The 20,536-nt window shown below is 50.4% G+C and overlaps 2 protein-coding genes across 2 annotated transcripts in view; one reads left to right on the top strand and one right to left on the bottom strand.

The window, feature by feature from the left end:
* The window catches only part of CHST8 (carbohydrate sulfotransferase 8), a 110,541-nt gene extending 106,217 nt beyond the window's left edge, over window positions 1-4,324 (bottom strand). The window contains exon 1 of the mRNA XM_064159875.1: window positions 4,207-4,324. Coding sequence (XP_064015945.1) covers window positions 4,207-4,315 — 109 coding nt within the window. The 5' untranslated portion in view covers window positions 4,316-4,324. The remainder of the gene's footprint in view (window positions 1-4,206) is intronic.
* A 30-nt stretch (window positions 4,325-4,354) lies between these two features.
* PEPD (peptidase D) overlaps window positions 4,355-20,536 on the top strand; it is a 170,032-nt gene continuing 153,850 nt past the window's right edge. Inside the window, exon 1 of the mRNA XM_064159872.1 lies at window positions 4,355-4,439. Coding sequence (XP_064015942.1) covers window positions 4,425-4,439 — 15 coding nt within the window. The 5' untranslated portion in view covers window positions 4,355-4,424. The remainder of the gene's footprint in view (window positions 4,440-20,536) is intronic.

Here is a 20,536-nt window from a genome sequence, read left to right as displayed (position 1 = left end):
AGAAGTTCTATCTAAACATGAGGAGGAACTTCTCTAAGGGTGACTGATTGCTGGAGCAGGCTGCCCAGAGAGGTGGTGGAGTCCCATCTCTAGAGACATTGCAAAGCCACCTGGACATGTTCCTGTGTGATCTACTTTAGGTGGTCCTACTCTGTCGGGGGCTTTGGACAACTCGATCTGCAGGGGTCCCTTCAACCCCTGACATCCTGTGATTGTGTGAAATGGTGGCAGATCCCAAACCAGCCACTTTCAGATACAGACAGGTTGCTGATGTAGAGAAAATGCTAAAGGTGTCCACAAGAAGCTGCTCTCTCTTAGGTCCACTATAAGCTCAATGTTGTGGTGTTTTCTGCTCTCTTGGATGGTGCTAGAGCAGCAGCTCGCTGGCAGGTTTGACGCTGACACACAAAGCAAGCCATCACAGAGAAGAAAGACGCCTTTCATTTCAAGCTTCACTAGAATCATGAAGGGAGAATTAATGTTTACTAAGTGAAAAAGGATATACTGCTAAGGAGAGGAAGTTCTGGTTAAGCTGCTGGAGGAACGTTACTGACTCTGAGAAACGCAGACCTGGCCTATCAAACGTGTGTCAGGTGGCAGAGACTCCAGACAAGCCAGACAGCAGCGGCAGCTCAGCTGAGCTGCTGGAGCAGCAGCCCCTGGCTTGGCTGGGCTGCACCGCGGAGCTGAGCTGTCAGGGCGGGCTGCATCCTCTAAGCCTGTCTCGCTTGCTGGTGTTTGTCCTAGCTGCTCTCTCTTGTACAACCCCGGGGCAGCTCTGATAGATCCACGTGCTCCAAGCTGCCAGGGATCTTGCAAGCTGCAGTGGCCCTGGCCAAGGCTCTCAAGGTGCTTGTCAGCCCTGTCAACCCTTCCACTGTAAGCCCCAGCAGGGAGGGCACAGCTGCTGCGCTGAAGCCTTTGCTAACCACAGGGCTGGGCAGACCCCGTGCCAACTGCTCTGGTGCTTCCAGGACAAACACAGCAGGGGAGTGGCTTCACGTTCAAGCTTCTGTAAAGCTTTGGCACGTTTGATGCCCTGCCCCAGACAGGAGGTTTCCACATTGCGAAGGTGCACCGGGGGCAGAAGTGCTCGGCTGGCCTCAGACAAAGCCTGTGCTGCCGGTTTCACAAGGCTGGCACGCTCCCTGCAGCAGCCAGGCCTTCTTCACCGGGAGCAGTGTTGTGCTTCTGCAGGCTGCACGACCACCATTCGGAGCGCTTCGCCACAGCCCTGCCTCCTGCTCCGCCGTAACAGTGCTTTTCGTGGACACCAGGAAAACCACTGTGGTAGCTGGAAGGATTGTCTCCGTAATGACCACGAGAATATCTGCTGGACTTAACATATTGCCGTGGGAAATCTGCTTTGCTCACCCTAAATGGTTGCCTGTCTTCACTGTATCTGCTCAGAGTGATGTGCGTTGCAGAAATGAAACTCCACAGACAGCGTGTTTGTCACTCAGCCAGCGAGGCTCCACACCCCTCAGCCCGGGCACAGGCACTGTGTAAGCACTGGTTTCCAACAGATAAATGTAATCAAGGTTTATATGCTCACAGAAGCCAACAGGATGGGATTGTTTCACTCGAAAGATCAGAAGAAAATTGTAACTAATGTTGTGGAAAATTACTTTGATATTGCTTTCTCAGTACAGCATCACAATTAGGTAGCAATGCGGAGCACGGGGGAAGAATAAATGAATAGTAACAAATCAACACAAACAGCTACTGTCAGGAGCACTTTGCTCACTGAAAGTAATGTAAGCATTACTTAAAGTTTTATGAGTGTGGATTTTATGCTGGTTTAAGTAGTACATCAAGGTCTCACCAGCACACTTGCTAGGACTAAACCAATCAAGAACGATTTCCAGGCCAGACAGCTGAACCTGAAGTGGCAAAGGATTTTTATTAATCTTGGTTCCTAAGTTGTAGTCTCTGAAATTAAAGATGACCGAAGGTACTAACAATGAAAAATGCCCTTTTGGACAATGCAGACCTCTCCTGTGCTGCTTCTCGCTGCAAAATAGATGCTCGCGACTGTTCTGCAGCCTCCCGGCGCGATCCCAGCGCCCGGCAAGTGCAGCTTCCTGCGGAGGAGCCGCACGGCAAGTGCAGACCCCAAGGCTCAGCCAGTGCAAGTGCCCCGAGCACAGCCTCTTGTCCTGAGCCGTTAGTGAAGGCCTTACTTAGTTCCTTCCTTCGAGTCTATTAAGGGAGCAGCCAGGCAGGCAAATTACAGCAATAGCCCATCCCCGTTAGAAGCAGTAAGGAGAACCCTTGCGGCGGGAGGAGGGAAGGAGCCTTCTCAGCCCGCCCAAACCGCTGCTTGCAGCTGACAGGTTTTCCTGGGAGGCTCCCCAGAGATGCAGTGTGCCTGCCCCTCTCTGCGGTGGCATGAACGGGTGCTTTGTCCCGTCTCCTTAAAGGGCCCTGCTGTGTTCTGCTGGTAGCGCTCTCAGCATCAGTGAGTGCGAGGAGTTCCTGGGAGCCGAGAGCACTTAGCACTCGTGAAAAGCAGCCAAACAGAAACAGGAGTAATTGTATTGAGCACCTTTTACTCAGAGGTGCAGTCTGGCTCCTGTTAACATAAACTGTAATTGAACGTGAGAATCGAGCAATTGATTGCACGCCCTTGGCAGGAGCAGCACTGCTGGGACGTTCATCTTCCAGCCACACGGAGCCCTGCCCACAGCGAGCAGGGAGTCTCCCTGGGGCGAGCAGCTCTGCTCAAACTTAGTTCATGTAAATCTGCTCTGGTGACCCCTCCTACAGTTGCCCTGCTCTCAAATCACTTCAGAGTGCACTCCAACCAGCAGCCAGTGTTCAGGAGGACTGTGTCGGGGCGAGGAGGGGCACAACTGGTCAGCGTGAGAGGCCAGTAATGACAAAACGGAGGAAAAAAGACGGGTTTCGATACCGCAGATACCTCCTTCTCCTTCAGGAGCAAAGAATTGACTTTTGCTGGTACAGTTACACGTTCTTAGCGCTGCCTGTGCTGTCTGTTGACATGGCTTTCCCCTCACCCCCAGCCTGCTGGCCAGTTTGAGGCAAATGTGGCCAGTCCCACCAGTTCAAATCTGTAAGCTCTTCTGCATCTAAGCATACGCAAGTAAATTGCCACAGCGCGGAGGGGACTGCTCCATGCTCTGCTTTACACCACACTGATGATTCATTATTTCTGTAGTTTCAGCTGAGTGGCTGCTTTCAAAATTGGTGTGCAGTTGGACTAAATAACAAACATTCAAGTACAGATTGTTTAGTGGTATGGAAACAAGCACTTAATAAACCCAGACACGGAAATTAGCACTTAATGGCATTATTTATTTAAGCGTCCTCTGTGTTAGGATTCAGCTCCCTTAAAGATGTTAGCAATGCTTAAAATGCATCCAGTGCTGCTCATTGTAAGATGAAGATGTCAGTCAGAGTTTTCATAAGGCATGCCTTGAGTCCAAGGAAAATTTCAGTGTACATAAGGGCAAACACAGCAGCCAAGGCTCAGCACACAGGGGCATTATTACGAGCTGGAGTAGCAGCGCTGGCATTTGTCTAGGCTCTAAAGCAGCCTTACTCAAAAAGAAAGCAACTGCAAGAAAATTAAATGATCTGCTTTTTTATAGTTCTTGTGTGCTCCCCTTCAGAAGGGGCCCACTGAGCCTGGGGATTGCCAGTGTTCACACTGGCTTTGTGTCTCCTCGCAGCAGCACGGGAAGGTGCTGTGTGTGTGTGGGTGGAAGAAGTTTAATACAAGCTAAGCACGTCAAAGGAACACGTCCCAGCCGCTTCACGTTCCTTGGCTCACTCATTTATGCCTCTCCTGTTTTGCACACTGGGTACATCTAGAGGCAGAGGTAGATTCAGGAGGGGGTACTGCAGTGCTATGTCTGGGAGCAGGGGCTGGTCTCAGTCTTAGCAGAAAACTAGCTCCATGAAGCTGGACCCTCTGCACTTTGGCAGAGTTCTCTGCATACTAACTTAACTGTTTTTTAGCAAACTCCTCTTTTTCTTTTATTTGGCGTTTTTTTTTCTTATTACTCTCTTTTTTTTTTTAATTAAAAAAAATACTGCTAATTAATTTCAAAATACCCTGCATTAAATAAAGGGCATACTTTTGTTGAACCTCTGTGAAATATGTAAAACACGTTAAAGGTACAAGTGCAAGATGCTGAACATGAAAGAGCAAGAGAGTTCAATAGAAATAGGAGCACTAACCTGGTGCCTGCTGATGAACTATTTCTTCTGGATCCTGCAGGTGAATGAAGACAACAAGCCCAGCTGCTCCAAACAGCAAGATGAAGGAGAACATACATGTCAGCCTCATAATTAACGTGCTCAGATCACTCCAGTTCTGACTCAGGAAGAGAACCACATCCAGTCTCCAGGACACTCTTCACTCATAGTCTCATCCTCGCATCTGGAAGCCTGGCGTGATGCATCTACAAGAGGTAGAGACCAAGCCTGTGAAACAGGAGACAGAGAGCATTTCTTTTTCATTGCAGATTAGCAGATTTAAGTCCTTGTTTTGACTAAATAGCTGAGGTCTGTGGTGTTTTGTTGGCACGGTTAATTGCAGCCATCGAGTCACTTTCTGCCCCATCAGTTTGCCTTTAATTACGTGTCACTGTTTCTAACATGTTGAGAAGCCACCAGAGAATGTTGTTTCAGCAGCACCATTTGGGGAGTGGTGGTGTCCTGTCTGCAGCGTGCAGACAGCCCCCGCGATGGTTTGCTTGCTTCAAGTGAAGCATGTGTCACTTTTTATTGCTCACTGATTGAGCAATATGAAAACCATAAAGTGAGATAATGGGGGGGAGGCAGTCACCAGAGCTGCACCTTGCATGTCAAACAGGGAGAGAGGGATGAGTAACTGGTAGCTGCCTGCTTCACCCTGGGTAAAACCAGGCAAGCTAAACCGGTGCACCACAGGTCACCTTGCTGCCTGCTGAAGAACCTGGGCAGGCCTCTTGATTTCCAGGGGAAATACTGGTCACAGTGCTTGGACCTCCTCTTGCTGGGGAAGGAGAGTATGGGCAGCAGGTGGGCTGTCTGCAGGAGCAATGGGCACAGATGCCTCTCCTGCCCTGGGCACTCCCAGTGAGTTCCTGGGCTCTGCTCCTGCAGCCCTCGCTGCTCGCTCTCATGCTTGCTGTTGTGGTTCCAGTGGTGCAGCAGCAGCCCTGCTCCCAGATGGGCACCTCAAGTGCCATTCTAAACCCCCTGGTGGCACAGCCCTGCTTCGGGTCCACGGATGGTCCCACTGGAGCCAGTGTGCGTTCTGGGGGGATGCAAAACTGAAGGCTTGGCCTGGATGAGGGCAGTCCATGCTTTGCCTCTCAGTGGCACTCAGGAAGGTGCACTTGGAGCACAGGCACTGGGACTGGTTCCCAAAACTGTAACCAGCGCCTTGCACAGGGAACCACCGAGCACAAGGGCTTGGGCTGGGGAGGAGCAGCGGGCCACAGGGGTGGCAGTCACTTTGCATCGGAGCTTGAGAAGGGCAGACTGAGACTGGATGTTGGGGAGAAATTCTTTAGAGTGAGGGCGATGAGACACTGGCACAGGTTGCCCAGGGAGGTTGTGGTTGCCCCTCCCTGGAGATGTTCAAGGCCAGGTTGGATGAGGCCTTGAGCAACTTGTGCTAGTGGGAGGTGTCCCTGCCCATGGCAGGGGGCTGGAACTGGAGGATCTTCAACCCAGCCCAAGTGTTCTGTGAATCTGTGTTTCTGATTGCAAATGTGACCTGCTCTGAAGGGAGAGTTCTGAAGGTGGCCTATGTGGACAAAGAGGGTTTCAAACACAGAAAGACTGTGCAGGATCAGTTTGCAGGGAGGATGTGTTGTGCAAAGATGATGATTCAAGGTAGTTATGCCAGGAAGTCTTTAAAGATTGCTTCTCAGCATGCATGGAATATTTGGAGTCAGAGGCATCTAGTTTGCTTTTTGTGGTTTCCATAGCAGGTTTTTCATTTCCTGCAGTGCACTGCTATTTTAAATTGCTAAAATGCACCGAAGAAGGACACTCCTTGTGCAGTCCTGATGAAGTAATTTCTGTGCCTCTGACTGATAAGGTTGTTTAACAGCACCTGTGTTCGCTCAGTGTGTAAAGCAGGCAGAGCAGCAGGCCAGGAGCAGCTGCAGGTTGTTATGTCTTGTACGCCAAGCACTGACCTGCCACTGCACTCAGGCAATGGCAGCTTTATTTTCTGTGAAACCTTTCCTTTCTGCTCCATGGCAGGCATTGGCTGTGGTTTTTTTAAATATTTTTCACTTTAAAACTTTCCCCTTTACAAGCAAAACTAAAAGAAAACATTGCCAGGTTTTCAGCAGTAGCAAAGCTAAATCCTTATGGATTCTTGTGGAGATCCATCTGTGCCTGTAGTGTGCATGTGCCTGTAGTGTGGATGTGTCTTCTGCATATACAGTTACTATATGAGGGTCAAATACTAACCCTAAAGTCCTAGGAGGGTCAGTTTAGCCTTTGGCTGCGCTGCAGTTCCAAATGCTCTTGTTAGAGGCAAACAATTAGGGACCCTGAGCCACCCTCACTCTGCTTCACTGCGGAATTGGTTTGTGCTGCATGAATGGGAACCGTGGTCCAAAGCCACCCGCGGAAGGCTGGGGCAGCACCAAAGTCACCCCATCACTTCATAAAGCCATGCAGTCAGAGCCTTCTGAGAGCTGTGTTTGCTCACTCCTAGAAAGATTTTCCTTTCTGTACCCCAGCTGCACGATCTGTATGCCCACGGGAAGGGGATGCCTCTTCCCCAGTTTACAGGACAGCCTTGGGGGCTCTTCCCCATCATGATGTGGAGTGGCAGTGAGGCAGCAGAGGGCTAAAGGGTCTGCCAGCCTCTACGCTGCTGGTGGTGGTGCTGCTGCTGGGAATGCCCTGGCAGCTGTTGAAATAGAGAGCTGGCAAACCACATGTGATTGTAATTTGAGAGAGAGCAGCTTAAAAACATCATTCTCAAAGAGCAAGGGGTTTAGGTTTGCTTAGCACTGAGCTTTCAGGTCGTTTTTTGAATTAATTTTACCCTTGAGCAAATATGGGTTTTAAAACAATTACTATTAGCTTCAAATGCTAAAGCATTTTCCCCGGGCTTGATTTGTGGAAATGTTTTTGTTTGAAGTAGAGGCAGCATCAAGAAGGAGCTCCCCAGCCAGTTTTTAATTAGTGCAAGAAATGCTGCAGCAGCAGCTTGGAACATGGTGGTATTTACGTTCGTCCATGTCCTACAGGGCAGCTCTGCTCAGGATCCCAGAACCTGTAAGGGTGGTCGTGACAGTCTGACCTAGCAGGTGTCTTTGGAATGGAAGTAATGGAAGCTAGGTAAAAGCATATATCCAAAGAGGAAAAGGCCACATGCACTTGCACAGCTCTGCAGGGAGACTGCTGCTTATGGCACATCTTAGCATGCAGAGAGCATGAAGGGAGTCCAAGAAGGAAAAAAAGGAAGGAATTTAATTGAACAAAGTTACTGCCTCTCAACTAAACACAAACTGCAGAGATCTTTAGATGTTGGGTCTAGGCTTTTCCCTCCCTGTTCTCCTGTCATTGTTTTTTCAATCAGCTGACTTTAAAGTGTCCTCCGAGGGCAGGCTTGGTGAATGGGAAGGGCTCTTTTAGAGATGCTGAGGTTGTGCTTGCTGAGCCCTCCCAGGCTGGTTACAGAGTTACAGAAGCAGGGGAACTGTGAAAGTAGTGAGCAGTGCCTGATCCATGTGAACACGGCATCCTCGTTAGGGAAACAGCTGAAAACGTTGTTTACGCTCAGATCATGGCATTTGAAAGATGGATGAGCTAAAAACTCCTCAGTGGACCACCGGCTAGCAGCTCCTTCTGGCAAGGCTTCCTCGGGCATGTGAGGCAGGATGCTGCCTGTGGGAGCTTAGAACTGATTCATGCAGAGCCCCAGCACTGCCTGTGGGAGCTTAGAACTGATTCATGCAGAGCCCCAGCACCTGGAAGGCAGAACTTGGACAAGTCCCTAGCCTTCAACTTGCCCTCTGGGTATGCAGTCACATATTTAGCTGTGCCCCTCCTAAGGACACCTTTTTACCACTCTTTTTAGTATTACTGGGAGTGCAAGAAGATAAGGCTGTGAGCAGCTTCCAATCTAAACTCCATTTTCAGCTGCCCTGAACTTATTAAACAGCTGGAGAGCAGTTCACTAAGACGTGCAATAACGAATTGAAACATCTAACTTTTAATTTCTTCTTCCTTCATACGTTTCTGTGGTGAATAGAACCTCTAGGAATCAATAGATGTTTCTCTAAGCTTTCCTATTACCATGGTATGTGAATGTCCTGCCCTTGACAGCAGCAGAAGGAAGTGTATGTATGGATAATAATTAGCGCTCAGACAGCTCTTTCCACTTCAAAGGTATTCATTAATCACTACAGTGCTCCTAGGAATTGTGAGGTGAGGGAGTAGGAGCATTGGGTAGCAGAATAGAGTTTTTAAGGGAAAAGGGGTACATTTTAGGTAAAAAGTCTCCAAATGTGTTTGTGGAAAGTAGTTCAATATTGTAGCAAAGTTTTGAGGCACTGAACCTTCTGTGTGCAAAGACAGAGGCAGGACTGAGTGCCCCTGCTCCCAGGCAATAGTGAAAGATGCTGTAAACTAGTACAAGGGGAAAGATTCACTGAAATCTTTTGGCAAGGGTGGTGGTGGAAGTAGTGTTTGGCAGCTCTGCTCTTGTGCAGTTCCCATCTGCAAGCTCCGTGGCTCAACCCCTCTGTGGGGAGCACTTCCACACTGTAACAACGGCTCAGGCCAGGAAAGACAGGGAGGGTTTTCTACCATCACTGCTTCCCCACCTGAGCTAGGGCAGTCAGGCTGCCTCTGGGCTTGTGCCTGGCAGCACGTGGCTGTTTGCTCCAGCCTGAGCTCTGTGGCCATGCCATTCTCTCCCCTGCCTGCTAACGAGTCTGTGTGAAGAACAGCATAGGTAAGATAATGAGCTAAGGACACAATAAAAGTAGAAACTCAGGGGACAGCCTTTGGTCCATCTAGAACTGGACCTTTCCCTTGTAGCAGCAGTGCTGATGCTTCAAAGCAAAGTGAAAAAACCTTGCAGAGCAAAGCAGTAGGACAACTTGCCCCCAGGAAAAGGTCTGTTGATACTTAGCTGAGGTCACCTTCTTTTGATGTGGGCAGGTATCTGAGACAGCTGTCTCAGGAAAACATGATGTCAGGGCACTACCAACAACTGCTTTCCCTGAGCAGTTCACTCACAGAGAACAGGAGGGCCAGAGGGCACCAGGTAGCTACAGCCCCACGTTTCTTGGTGTTGGCAGCTCACAGAGACCCTTCAGGGCCCAAGCTACCTGAGCCTCCATGTGTTTTGGTGCTGGTGTGCTTTTGCTCCCTGGACAGCTGGTGAGCAGCCCAGCTAAATTAGCCTGGAGATGAAAGGAACTGTGCCGAGATGAGGACAGAAGAGGCTCTTTTCCTTGGTGGAACCAGGGGAAGGGAAGGACCAAGGCGGGCCAGAGACTGAGTAAGGCTCCTGGCCACAGCAGAGCACCCTCCTGCTCCCCCTTCCTGGGGCTTCACTGCGAGTGCTGATGCAGTTCCCAGGGAATTAAGGAACACAAACTAGTGCCAGTGTCAGGCTTACATTACCACATGCATCAGCAAGTCAACAAAACGCCCAGGTTCTTTGCAAACATCTACTGATTGCTAAATTGGACAATTACAAATCACCTATGAAGGAATGTAAATGCCTGGCTCACATGTACACAGCAAAGCTGATTTCTCATGCTGCGCAGGCTTTAGCTGATGTTCCTTTAGCTGACAGCAGGCTGCTGGTTCAGAGCAGAGTCAGAGCCGGCTGTGTATTCAAAGGAGGGCAGCAGGATGCAGGTATCTTTGCCTTCTGAAAGCGAGGATTGATGTTTTCCACCAGGCACTTTGTGTGCTGCTGAATAACGAGGTTCCCAGCAGCAGAGATTAGCCTGGCATAGGCTCCTGCCGCCGTGGTTGCGCCGTTGCTGGGAGGCAAACCGGGATGCCTCCAGGGTGCCTGTGGAGGGATGGGTCTGTGCAGGGCTGTCCCGGCTGTCTGTCAGGAGAAAGGTGGCACCGCACAGGCACAGCCTCAGTGTGCCCATTCAGGGTGTGCTTTGGATTTCAGCACTTCTGGGGCTGATCTGGGCACGTCGTCAGCTGGGAGCCGTGATGGCTTTTTGTGTCCCGCTGGGTTTTGGGCCGCGTGTTCTGAAGGGATGCTGCAGAGGGCTGCTGGCTTCAGCCTTGCCGAGGTCATTTTAGTTAGGCTGTGTAACACAGCTGGGGGCTGGGGAAGGGGCAGTGGAAGGGGCAGTGGCAATCAGCTGAACAGAAAAAAAAAGGAAGGGGAATACTCCTGCTGGGAGAACAGAAGCCAAATGCTTGCCGTTATGACCAGAGGGATCCCTGGTAGATCCATGGGCTGTGTGTCCGTGAGGAGTGCCAGCAGCGGCTGCCTCTCGCCGCCGCGCCTGGGCCGGGCATGCAGCTCCGGCTCCACCGCAGCCGCACAGACGCTGCCCCAAGCCTTCCCACCACTCGAGTGCCCCTCCGCTTGACCCCTGCCTGCTAGGTCAGGCTTGTCATGACATTTGCAGAAGGAAAAACGGATGTATAAACATTATCCACACTCCTCAGTAAACCCAACTTCTTTTATAGCAGTTTTGCAAATGAGGGCGCTGGAGGTGTACCAGAGGTGGAGATACTAACGTCAGATAATTCTGTGGCTGTCAGCACTTCTTCTTGCAGATTAACCCCAAGTATTACACCCCACATCCTATGCTTCTCTAGCATAGGAAGAAGTAGGAAGCTATTCACCCTGTAGCTGCTTCCATTCACCACATGCCCTTGCTGGATTTTCTGTCACTGTGCTCCTGCTCATGCACCAGTGGGACAAAAGCTTTGATTTTCCCTGGGATTTGGATTTCCAGCTCATGTTTTGAATCAGGATGTTTTGTCTGGCGCACTTTGGCCACAAGTGTATCTGCAATCTTCTCTGTTAAGAACAAAAAGTAAGGATTCTGAGGGGTGAAACAAGACACTGCCAGCTGAACGTGTTCAAACTGCCCCATGCCTGACATCTCCCCAGAATTCCTTCCTGAAGAGATCTGGATTCCTGTTTTTCCTTCATGTGGGGCAGGGAATTAAACCTGCTTCAGTGAAGTCACCAGGGAAGTTAAGGTTGCTCTGACTGACTAATCTTTGGAAATCAGAAGTGAAATACTTGAGTGAAGGGAGGTGGCTCAGCCTTGCCACCATCCTGTAATACTGGCTGATACCTGAAGGATGTTGGTGAACCCTTGTCCTCAGGTAGCTCCAAAGGGCATATTGTCAGCTGTCAGTGTTGCCAGCTGCACAGACCAGCTGAGCACTCTGGATTCAAGAAGAGGAAGCATGCCTGCCCTGTGTGATTTTAGGCAGCACCACTGTGCACTCTCGCTTTTCCTAAGACCCCTTTGCAGAGGCAGGAGGCCTGGGTGAATCAGGCTTCCTGGCCTGCCTGCTAGCTGGCACCTTTTCCTCCCTGAGGCTTAATTGCTCTCTTCTGTGTCCCAGTGATGCTAGGTGAAGTTGCTGAGCTGACCTCGGTTAGGTGCCACCCAGTGCACACCATCTGTGTTGTAGGCCACGAGGCAGAACTCAGTGCCTTGTAACAGCTCTTCTCTCTAGTCACTGATGCTGTTGGCATCGTGGCTTTCAGCATCAACTCCAGTTATGCAAAATAGAGATTTCATCCTGAAATGATTTGCTCACATATACAGGAATTCAAAGAGTGGGGAAAAGAGGGCTTGGAGGCTTGCACTTACTCATTTTGTCAGCTGTCGGTGGGTCCAGTTTACTGTTCCCTACAGCAGTTTTGTCCTTTGGACCTGCACGTTACCAGAAGGTGAATTAACCCTTACAACCTGCCAGAACCTGGATTTGGGCATAACTTTAAAAAGCAGTAGTGTTGTTCTATGTGGCTGAATTCAGAGTGATGGGGTATGGCCCCTTCTTACTGTCCCCGCGCCCCAGCTGAGCTGCTCCTCTCCATCACACATTGCAGTAGCATGCAGGCACTTCTGGTTTCAACTTCCAGCTGCAATTTGAGACCAGAAGGGACAGCACTCAGTAAACAACCAAAAGAATCCTTTCCAAGTGAGGAAGTTTTCCTTCCTGTCTGTCTGAGTGTAAGCAGGAGTCATGTGCTGCTAGTCTCCTCATTCCTGCAGCAAGTGCCTAGCAGGTTGGTGCACACACCTCTCCAGGATCCTCAGGGGTCTAGGACACTGTTCCTATGCCAAGAGACAAAGCAGTTTGCATTTGAACTGGACAAAGTTTCCTTTCCTTTGCTTCAAATGAACACCTTACAGAAGCTGTACAGCGAGAGTGTGAACAGTGAGCATCAGTAATGAACTTGTCCAGCTTTCTTCCACACCAGAGCAGAGGGCAGACAATTTGCACAGCAGATCTCACACACAGGCAGTTCATTCTTCCCAGGCTGTCCCTGGCAGCAGCGTTTGTGGATGTATTGTCCCACCTACAGCATTCCCTCTAGCAAAGTGTGCTGAAAGCAGTGAACTTTATTGTCAAATACGACAGGAAGGTTGCTGGTTTTTCAGGTGCCTGCCTGGGCCTAGACAGAGCCTGCTTTAAAATGCTTCTCTCTGCCTCCTCTTGCCTTCATCTCTCCTCTGTTTAAAGCAAGCATCACATTTTCAGAGAGCTTCTCAGATGGATGAAAACGACGGTGGCACAGCCCTGAAATAGTCTTCTTCAGTTGTCCTGAAGGTGCCTCGTTTGTCTTCCACATGTTTCCTGGCTGCTCCAAATCCAAACGTGTTCTTCCAGGAGGTATGACACACCTGGAGTGAACTGGACAGGTTCCCCAGGTCCCAGACAAGGGATTACCCCTGGCACACCCCCTCCTATTTGGCAGCAGGAAGAAAAGTTTGCTTCCGTACATTCAGTTTTCCTGTGCAGCTTGAGATGTGGTGGTGTGTGGTGGTGTGGAGAAAAGCGTGGCAGGACTTGAAGATTTCATGAGCTGCTTTTAGATATCCACATAAACTGAAGAAAGTGCTCCTGGCTGCTGGGCAGGAGCCAAAGCTCCTGACATCGAGAGATTTTCAGTGGCTTTTATGACATGGGGTTTGAGTGGCTTTCTGTATCTATACCTGTGGGGCTCTGTGCTCCAACAGCTTCACTCTGTGCCACATGCGATGTGCTCCATGAAACAGGGCATGGAGATTCACAGCTCCTCTCTGTTATTTCCTCTTCCTAAAAGACAAAAGTATCTGGGGGGGAGATTGTTTGTCTGGGAATGGTAAGCAAGTGGGAAGCACAGGAGCACTGTGAGGTGATCTCTGTAAGCCTTTGCCACAAGCGAGGCTGGTTTGAGCTCTGCACTTGAGGACGCAAAACCCAGCGACATTTCTGCAAGAGCAGAACGCAGACTCCCGGCTCAGGCTGCGTCCAGGGCATTGAGATGCTACTATGGTTACTTCAGCGAGCAGAAGGTAGCCCTCCTCACCCTGAAATGGAACGCTCTGAGTGGAGAGGGTTCCTTTATTGACTCCAGCAGCTTTTGTAGTGGTGTAATCTGACTGTTTTCACCAGCCCTGGCTCTCAGTCTTTCTAGCCATGATGACTAATTTGCTTCTTATTGAAACGTTCCAAGCGCTCTCTCCCCAGTGAAAGGTCACCATCTGTTTAGTCAAGGTGCTTTTGCACTTAGGCTCTGCCCGTATGGCAGAGCTGAGTTATTGCCTCTTGTTTCTGATTTGGGCAGTTGAAACACAGCAGCTAATTGAAAGGAGATACTCCATAAGCAAACCTAGATGGGAAACTATTTTATTTTCTTTCTTCCCCTTCTCCGAAATGCCTCTTACATTTTCCTTCCAGATAAAATGTTCCCCCTGGATATATTGCAAGGCAAACTGAAGCAGATACTTGCATTCTATTTTGAAGTGCAGTTTCTAAGGCAAAGGAAATGAGATTTTTCTTTTTAATTCAGTTTCCTTGCTCCTGCAGCATCCAAAAGGCAGCTGCAGTGAGTGCTGAGGGATTAGCTGGCTGGATGTGCAGAGATGTATGTGACATGCTGGATGGTCTGGCAGCACTGATGCAGATACTGAGCCCCTCCAGCTCATGTGGGACCAAAGGAAAGGTCTTCTGCAACCTGAGAACCACCCTAGAGGCATGTTAGGGAAGAGAAATACCTGGGGGCACAGAGAGAGTGATTGGCATTGGAATGGGCTGCCCAGGGAGGTGGTGGAGTCACCGTCCCTGGAGGTGTTAAAAAAAAAGCCTGGCTGGGGCACTTAGTGCCATGGTCTGGTTGATTGCCTGGGGCTGGGTGCTAGGTTCGGCTGGATGAGTTTGAGGACTCTTCCAACCTGGTTGATTCTATGATTCTGTGTTTTTGTGTAGTGATGAGTGAGGGCAAGTCCATGTAGAAGCTGGTGGAGCTGCTGAGAGGCAGAGCTGTGGCTGGCCAGGAGTTCCCCAGGGAAGCAAGCCAAGTGCCTGGGGTAGATGGAGGCTGTTCAAGGGCAGCATGATGGTGTGTTTATAGCATTAAACTGGAGCATTGCTTACTCAGCCTGGGGAGTATTTGCCCTACCCCTGCACTTCTTGACTTCTCAAACTCTTGTGTTTTGGCCAGGTGAGCTGGGGGGAAGGGGTGCAAGCCTAGCTGGAGCTGCAGCACAGCCACACTTTGAATGACAGGAGAGCAGAGCTGCCAGTGGACTGCAGAGGAGACAGAGCTTGTGTTCAAAACGTGGCTGTTTCATCAGGTGCTGGTTGCACTAACTGTGAGACTGGGTGAGGGAGGAGGTGCAAAGTTGTCTGGCCAAGGACCCTAGGTCCCGTTTACAGAGGAGCAGAGACATTGGAATGATGGTCACTGTGTAAGGAATTGGGATGCCTATGTACAGTGCAGAATCCTAGAGCTGTTGAGGTTGGAGGAGATCCTTGAGATCATCAAGTCCTCCTTACCTGCATGCTGCCATGCAGCAGAATGTCAGGCACTGCAAGTTTCAGAGCAGTCAGAGCAAAGGTGGATTTCAGAGCTGCTGCTCAGCCTTGTGACAGAAGGCAACCTTCAGACCTGAGCTGTAATGAGAATCCCGAGCAGGCAGAGCTCTCTTTAAAACCAGTGCTGTACTGCTGATGCTCTGGCAGAACATTACTGTTTGCTTTGCTGCTATTCAATTGTTTTTAAGCACCTTTAGTCAGATTTGCAATGAGAACAGATAAGGCAGCTAGCTCCTGGGCATACTTGTGTGCTGTAAATATTGGAGATCATTACATATCACTGGGCAGGCTCCTGCTGTGCCATTGATACTCTATAGGAATGGATTTACTCTATTGACTCCGTGCAGCTGACATCAGACTCAGTTTGTAACTCCATCCCTCTTCAGCTTCCGCAGGCAGTGAGGGGCAGGCAGGCACGGCCTCAGCACCACTGTCCTTTCCTCCCTCTCCTCTGCTGTGGGCAGGCTTGATGGTGGCTGCTGCAGGAGGTGGCAGGGATCTTTTCCTCCTTGGCGTGCATAGCCCTGTGCCACCAAGGTTATTCATGGGCCAGAGGGTGGCTCTCGGGGCTGGCATTACCATCTGCACCCTGTGCTGTCTCTCCATCAAGTTCTGGCGGAGGGCTTGTGGGATGTCAGTGCAAATGTGGATACGTGCAGTTGTGACTGAAACTGAGGCACTGGCACTTGGAGAGCCTGGCTGAAGCCAGGGAAACTCTTGCTGGTTTGCCAAAGTCACAACCATTTCATGGCTCTGAAAGGTACCAAAGGACTGGAGCTGTCTGGAGACCCTCTGTGTGCCACAGGCAGTGAGGGAAGGCTGAGGTTCACCAGGTGCCTTGTCTGAAGCAGAAAGGGCTCTGCACTGATTTGTTTTGCCATGCAGACGTGCTGCTGCACGGGGGGGAGTTATGTGAGTGGCATGAGGTTACTGGGGGTATTTCTTCTGAAAGCAGCAGCTGATGTTGCCTTTCTCAAGCCACATGCAAAGAATTAATTAGTGATATATGAAATTAAGCTACTATTTTTATACACATGTGTTTCAAAGGCTGGGCTAAGTATTTGTCTTTTAAATGCAAACTCCATATGGAGTCAGACAGCTGTGTCTGGAGGGTCTCTGTGGCTAGCAACAGCACCAGGGCAGTGTCGCTGCTGAGGTACTCTTAGTTCCACCAAGCCTGAAGAACCTTGGTTTTAAGAAAAGACAAATGCTGTTGTGATGCAAAAGGTGACCACCAACAAGTCAGGGCTGGAGTCAAGGACCAGAGGTGCTGCCATATGCTGTAGGGCTTGTTCCACACCTGCAGCCCGCTGATCTTTTAGCAATTAAGGGAGGTCTAATTCTGCTTCTTTCTGCACTGTGTTTGGCAGAGATATGGTTCAGGTTGGTCTTTGGATTCTGTTGGCTACATCACTGTAATATCCCTTTTGGACTTTAATTTTCCAGTGATAGCACATTGCTAAATGGTTTTCTTGCTCAGTCATACCAGCCTGTGCCCCATGACTTCCCTCAGCTTGCCTAGAGAGACCAAACAAGGTGCAGTCCTGCAGCTCTGGTGCCAGAGCTCCTCAGGCTGGATTCACAGACTGCATCAGGTTGGAAGGGACCCTCAGAGGCCATCTTGTCCAGCCCTCCTGCAGTTTATTGTCCTGCATGCTCCTTGATAGCCTGCACCTTCAGACTTAGGGCTTCCTTAGGCGTCCACGAAACTTTGCAGCGGCTAAGGGCTGCAAACAGGTGATGGGAAACAGAGCCGGAGGGGCCGAGCTTTTCTGCTTTGCCCCCAGGGAACATCAGCTGCACTTAGAGCGCTGGTGAGAGATGCTTCACTGCCCTGTCCACAGACATAGCCAGGCACAGAGGCTGCACAGCTTCCTAGTGCTTTTCAAAGCACAGGCCACTTTCAGAACCCTCCCTGCTTGTGTTTCCACAGTAAAGAACTGGGGGTGCCTAAGCCAGGGCTGACGAAGAGCAGACAGAGCCAGCCATGACCCTAGCTTGCCACCAACACACTGGTCACTGTGGTTTCCTTCCACCCGGGACAATGCAATGTTTTAAATCCCAGTTCCATCGAATTTCGTTTTACATCAACGTCCTCACATCCAGAACACTGCCTCAGACCTGCTGTGGTGCTTGATGGCTTCCTCGGTCTCTCTCTCTCACAAGAATCCCTCCCAGACGCCAGGTCTGTCTGTCTGTGCCCCCCGGGCGCAGCTCTGGCGCTGGTAGAGTGCCCTGCAGCCTGGCGCCGGCGGTTGGCACTTCCTGCGGTACCCACACCCGCCTCACGCCTGCGCTCGGTGCCCTTCCCAGCAGCATTCCACAGGTGCGGAATTCTCTGTCGGAGCAGACGGACACCTTCCCGTTTGCAGCTCAGAGCCTCTCCTTCGCTCCAGCCTTGCCTGATCCCTCTGTGTCCCTCCCAGCGCTGAAAGCAGCCTGCCCAGCCCACCCTGCAGAGGTGTTTGCACGAAGCCATCCAGATCTCAAATCAAGACCTTAAACGTAGTTTCTGACCTTTCAGCTCATTCATAATTAAAACTCATTCTGATGTTGTGCCTGTAAATAATAGATAGCTGTTTGCACAGATCGATGCCTGCCCCTGCTTTATTAGAAACATTTTTGGGTGAAATGGCTCTGCCTTTAATAGGAAAATGTGATGTGGTAGCAGCTCTGGGCTGATCTCTGTACATCCTTCAATTGTAAATTGCACTTTAAAAATGCAAACAATTATTGATATTGATTGGGACTAAACCAATATTGAATTTCAGTATATTTCTGGCTCTGTTATGAATTGCCTGCACAGCTGGTGTGATTATGATGGAGGAGCATTTGCACGCTCAATTTCTTTTGGGCAAGAAAGCTGAGGGGTGCTGCTTGTGTTCAGGCTGTGCACGCAGGGAACATGAGGCTACCTTAAAAGTCCCAGCTGAAGCAGAGTAAATTAATATTGCATCCTGCACATGCAGTTCCTCAAGCATGCCAGATGCACCTCTGGTGTTAACAGGCACTGGGAGTGTGGTCAGAACACAGCTCCCTGCCCCAGCCCCCCACCTGTGCTGTGCATGCAACTGCAAGAGGATGTCCGTCCAGTCTTGCAAGATGCTGTCAGTCCACCACTGCCAGATGATGTCAGTCCATAAGTGCCAGGTGGTGTCAGCCCAGTGTTGCAAAATGGTGTCAGTCCATCACTGCCAGATGATGTCAGTCCTTTGCTGCAGGGTCATGCAGCTGAGCAAAGAGACACTTTCCTGGCCGTTCAGTTGTCACTAAAACCATTTCCCTGCCTTTGCTGCAGCAAACATTTCATGGCTCTGTTGATAGAGGGTTTGGAGCTTTTCTGCTGCTCTCTGCCCTGATCTCGAGGCCTCCTCCCTAGGGGCCCTGTCTCAGGAGCATCCCTTGCGGTGGGGGTGGCAGTGGCCGTGGGCAGCAAGGTGACCCCAGCAGGATGCCCTCGTTCCAGCAGGGCAGTGCGGAGGGCACGGGGGGCTCCTGCGGCAAGCAGACGGAACAGGCTGGAAAGCAGGAATGTCTCCCCTGGGTAAAGGAGGTGGATTGAATCTGGACACGGTGGGTAAAGGAGGTGGATTGAATCCGGACACGGTGGATAAAGGAGGTGGATTGAATCCGGACACGGTGGGTAAAGGAGGTGGATTGAATCCGGACACGGTGGGTAAAGGAGGTGGATTGAATCTGGACACGGTGGGTAAAGGAGGTGGATTGAATCTGGACACGGTGTCAAAGTGAGATTTCTGTAGAATGGCTTTTCAGAAAAAAACTAATTTCTTGGGTCCCTCAGTGGCACTTTCCTTGTGCTTGGCTGTGCAGCAAACCTATGACCTGCCAGCAGCTTTCTAGGTGCCTGCAGGGCTCCAATTCTCCCCAGTTTGTCCTTTACTTCTCCCTTTGCAGCCATGTGTGCCAGGAGGGCACGGAGCTATTCCCCTGAGCAGCCTGCCTGGCAGGCAGCCGTGGCCCTTGCTTCTTGCCAAAGGTAGACTTGAGGAGTGTGTAGCTGGCAGCCAGGCTGGCTTCATGTTGATTCTCCCAGGAAAAAATGTCTTTTTCCTAGTTCTCTTTTTCCACATAGAAAAGTTGAGTTCTCTGAAAAGGGCATCTTCTTACTGCAAAACCTGCTGCTGGAGAATTCCCCAACCAGCTCTTTTTCTGGAACTGACTCTCACACAGACAGAAGCTAACCCAAACTTGGTGGCTTTCCAGCCACGCTACAAAGGCTGATGTTTTGCAGGAGCCCCTGGAGGTGGCCAAGTTGTGCTGCTTCTATTAAGACAGGGGGAGTAGCCAGCTAGCAAGCATCTGCAGGGCTGGTTTGCATGCTGCTGGCCCTTAATTCAATCATATGTAATGAATGATTAATAATATTAAGGCACTTAACCTTGAATAGTGTTGTAATTAGTTTGATTATGAAATAAAAGCCAGAGAGCAATTCTGCCATTTACTATTTTTAAAGCTCATTATTTTGGAGAGCATCATTCCAGAATTTGTGAACACTTGAAATCAGTAACAGGGGAGTGAGACACATGGCTGTTGTCCCTGGCAGAGATGCTCTCTGGTGTGATTGCAGGGGAGGAGGAGTGGGCAGGCAGCAGCAGTGCCCTCGTGTCACTTCACAGGCAGCCTTGGTTCGTCACCTCTCTGCTACTCCACACTGAGCAGCACCGTGGGTATTGTTAGAGCAGGGCAGCTTCCTCTGCCAGAGTGGCTTCTGCACACAGCAGTACCCAGTGCCCATCACCTGTGCTGGCACACGTGCAGCCCTTTGCAAACCTGTGTCCTGTATTGTCACAACTGCTGCTGTGAGTGGTGCTGTAATTCTGTAGGCCACAGGTGTTGTATGATGCACCTGACACTGGCACTAATGGTGATGGGGACACCAGCCCCTGGGATAAACACTGCAGCTGTAGCAGTCTGACAAAGCCCTGCTGCCAGGAACACACATCCTGGCTCTGCTGTGCTGTAGCTCTCAAGGAGTTCACAGGGTCACAGAACACCAGGTTGGAAGAGAACTCAAGGATCTTCTGCTCCAACCCTTCTAGGTCACAGTCTCGTTGAGATGAGCTGGCCCAGCACCCTGGCAAGCTGAGTCTCCTGACTGTCCAAGGTAGGGGACTCCACTGCTTGCCTTGGGAGTTGATTCCAGTGTCTGACTGTGCGCCTGGGGAAAGACTTTCTTCTGCAGCCCAGTGGGAATATCCCCAGCCGTAACTTGTCCTCATCACCCTTTGTCTGTTCCATGGGACAACTTGGAACAAGGGAGGCTCCATCATCCTAGTAGCCACAAGGATGACTTCCTTTCATCCTCCTGGTTTTGCATGATGAATTGTGTCTCCCAGGGGATGTTTCCTGACACCCTAAGATCATATCAAAATCCTTGCTCAAGCTCCCTGAAAGCACCTTCTGGCTCCTTAGCACCTTTCCTCCTGTACTGTTCATGCTAGCAAGGTGGGAATAGCCAGACCCTGAAATCTGTCTGTTAGTGATGATT

Source organism: Pogoniulus pusillus, chromosome 20, assembly GCF_015220805.1.
Source record: "Pogoniulus pusillus isolate bPogPus1 chromosome 20, bPogPus1.pri, whole genome shotgun sequence".
Classification (NCBI taxonomy): domain Eukaryota; kingdom Metazoa; phylum Chordata; class Aves; order Piciformes; family Lybiidae; genus Pogoniulus; species Pogoniulus pusillus.
The sequence above is the reverse complement of the archived record's forward strand: the minus strand, read 5'-3'. Positions and strand labels throughout refer to the sequence as shown.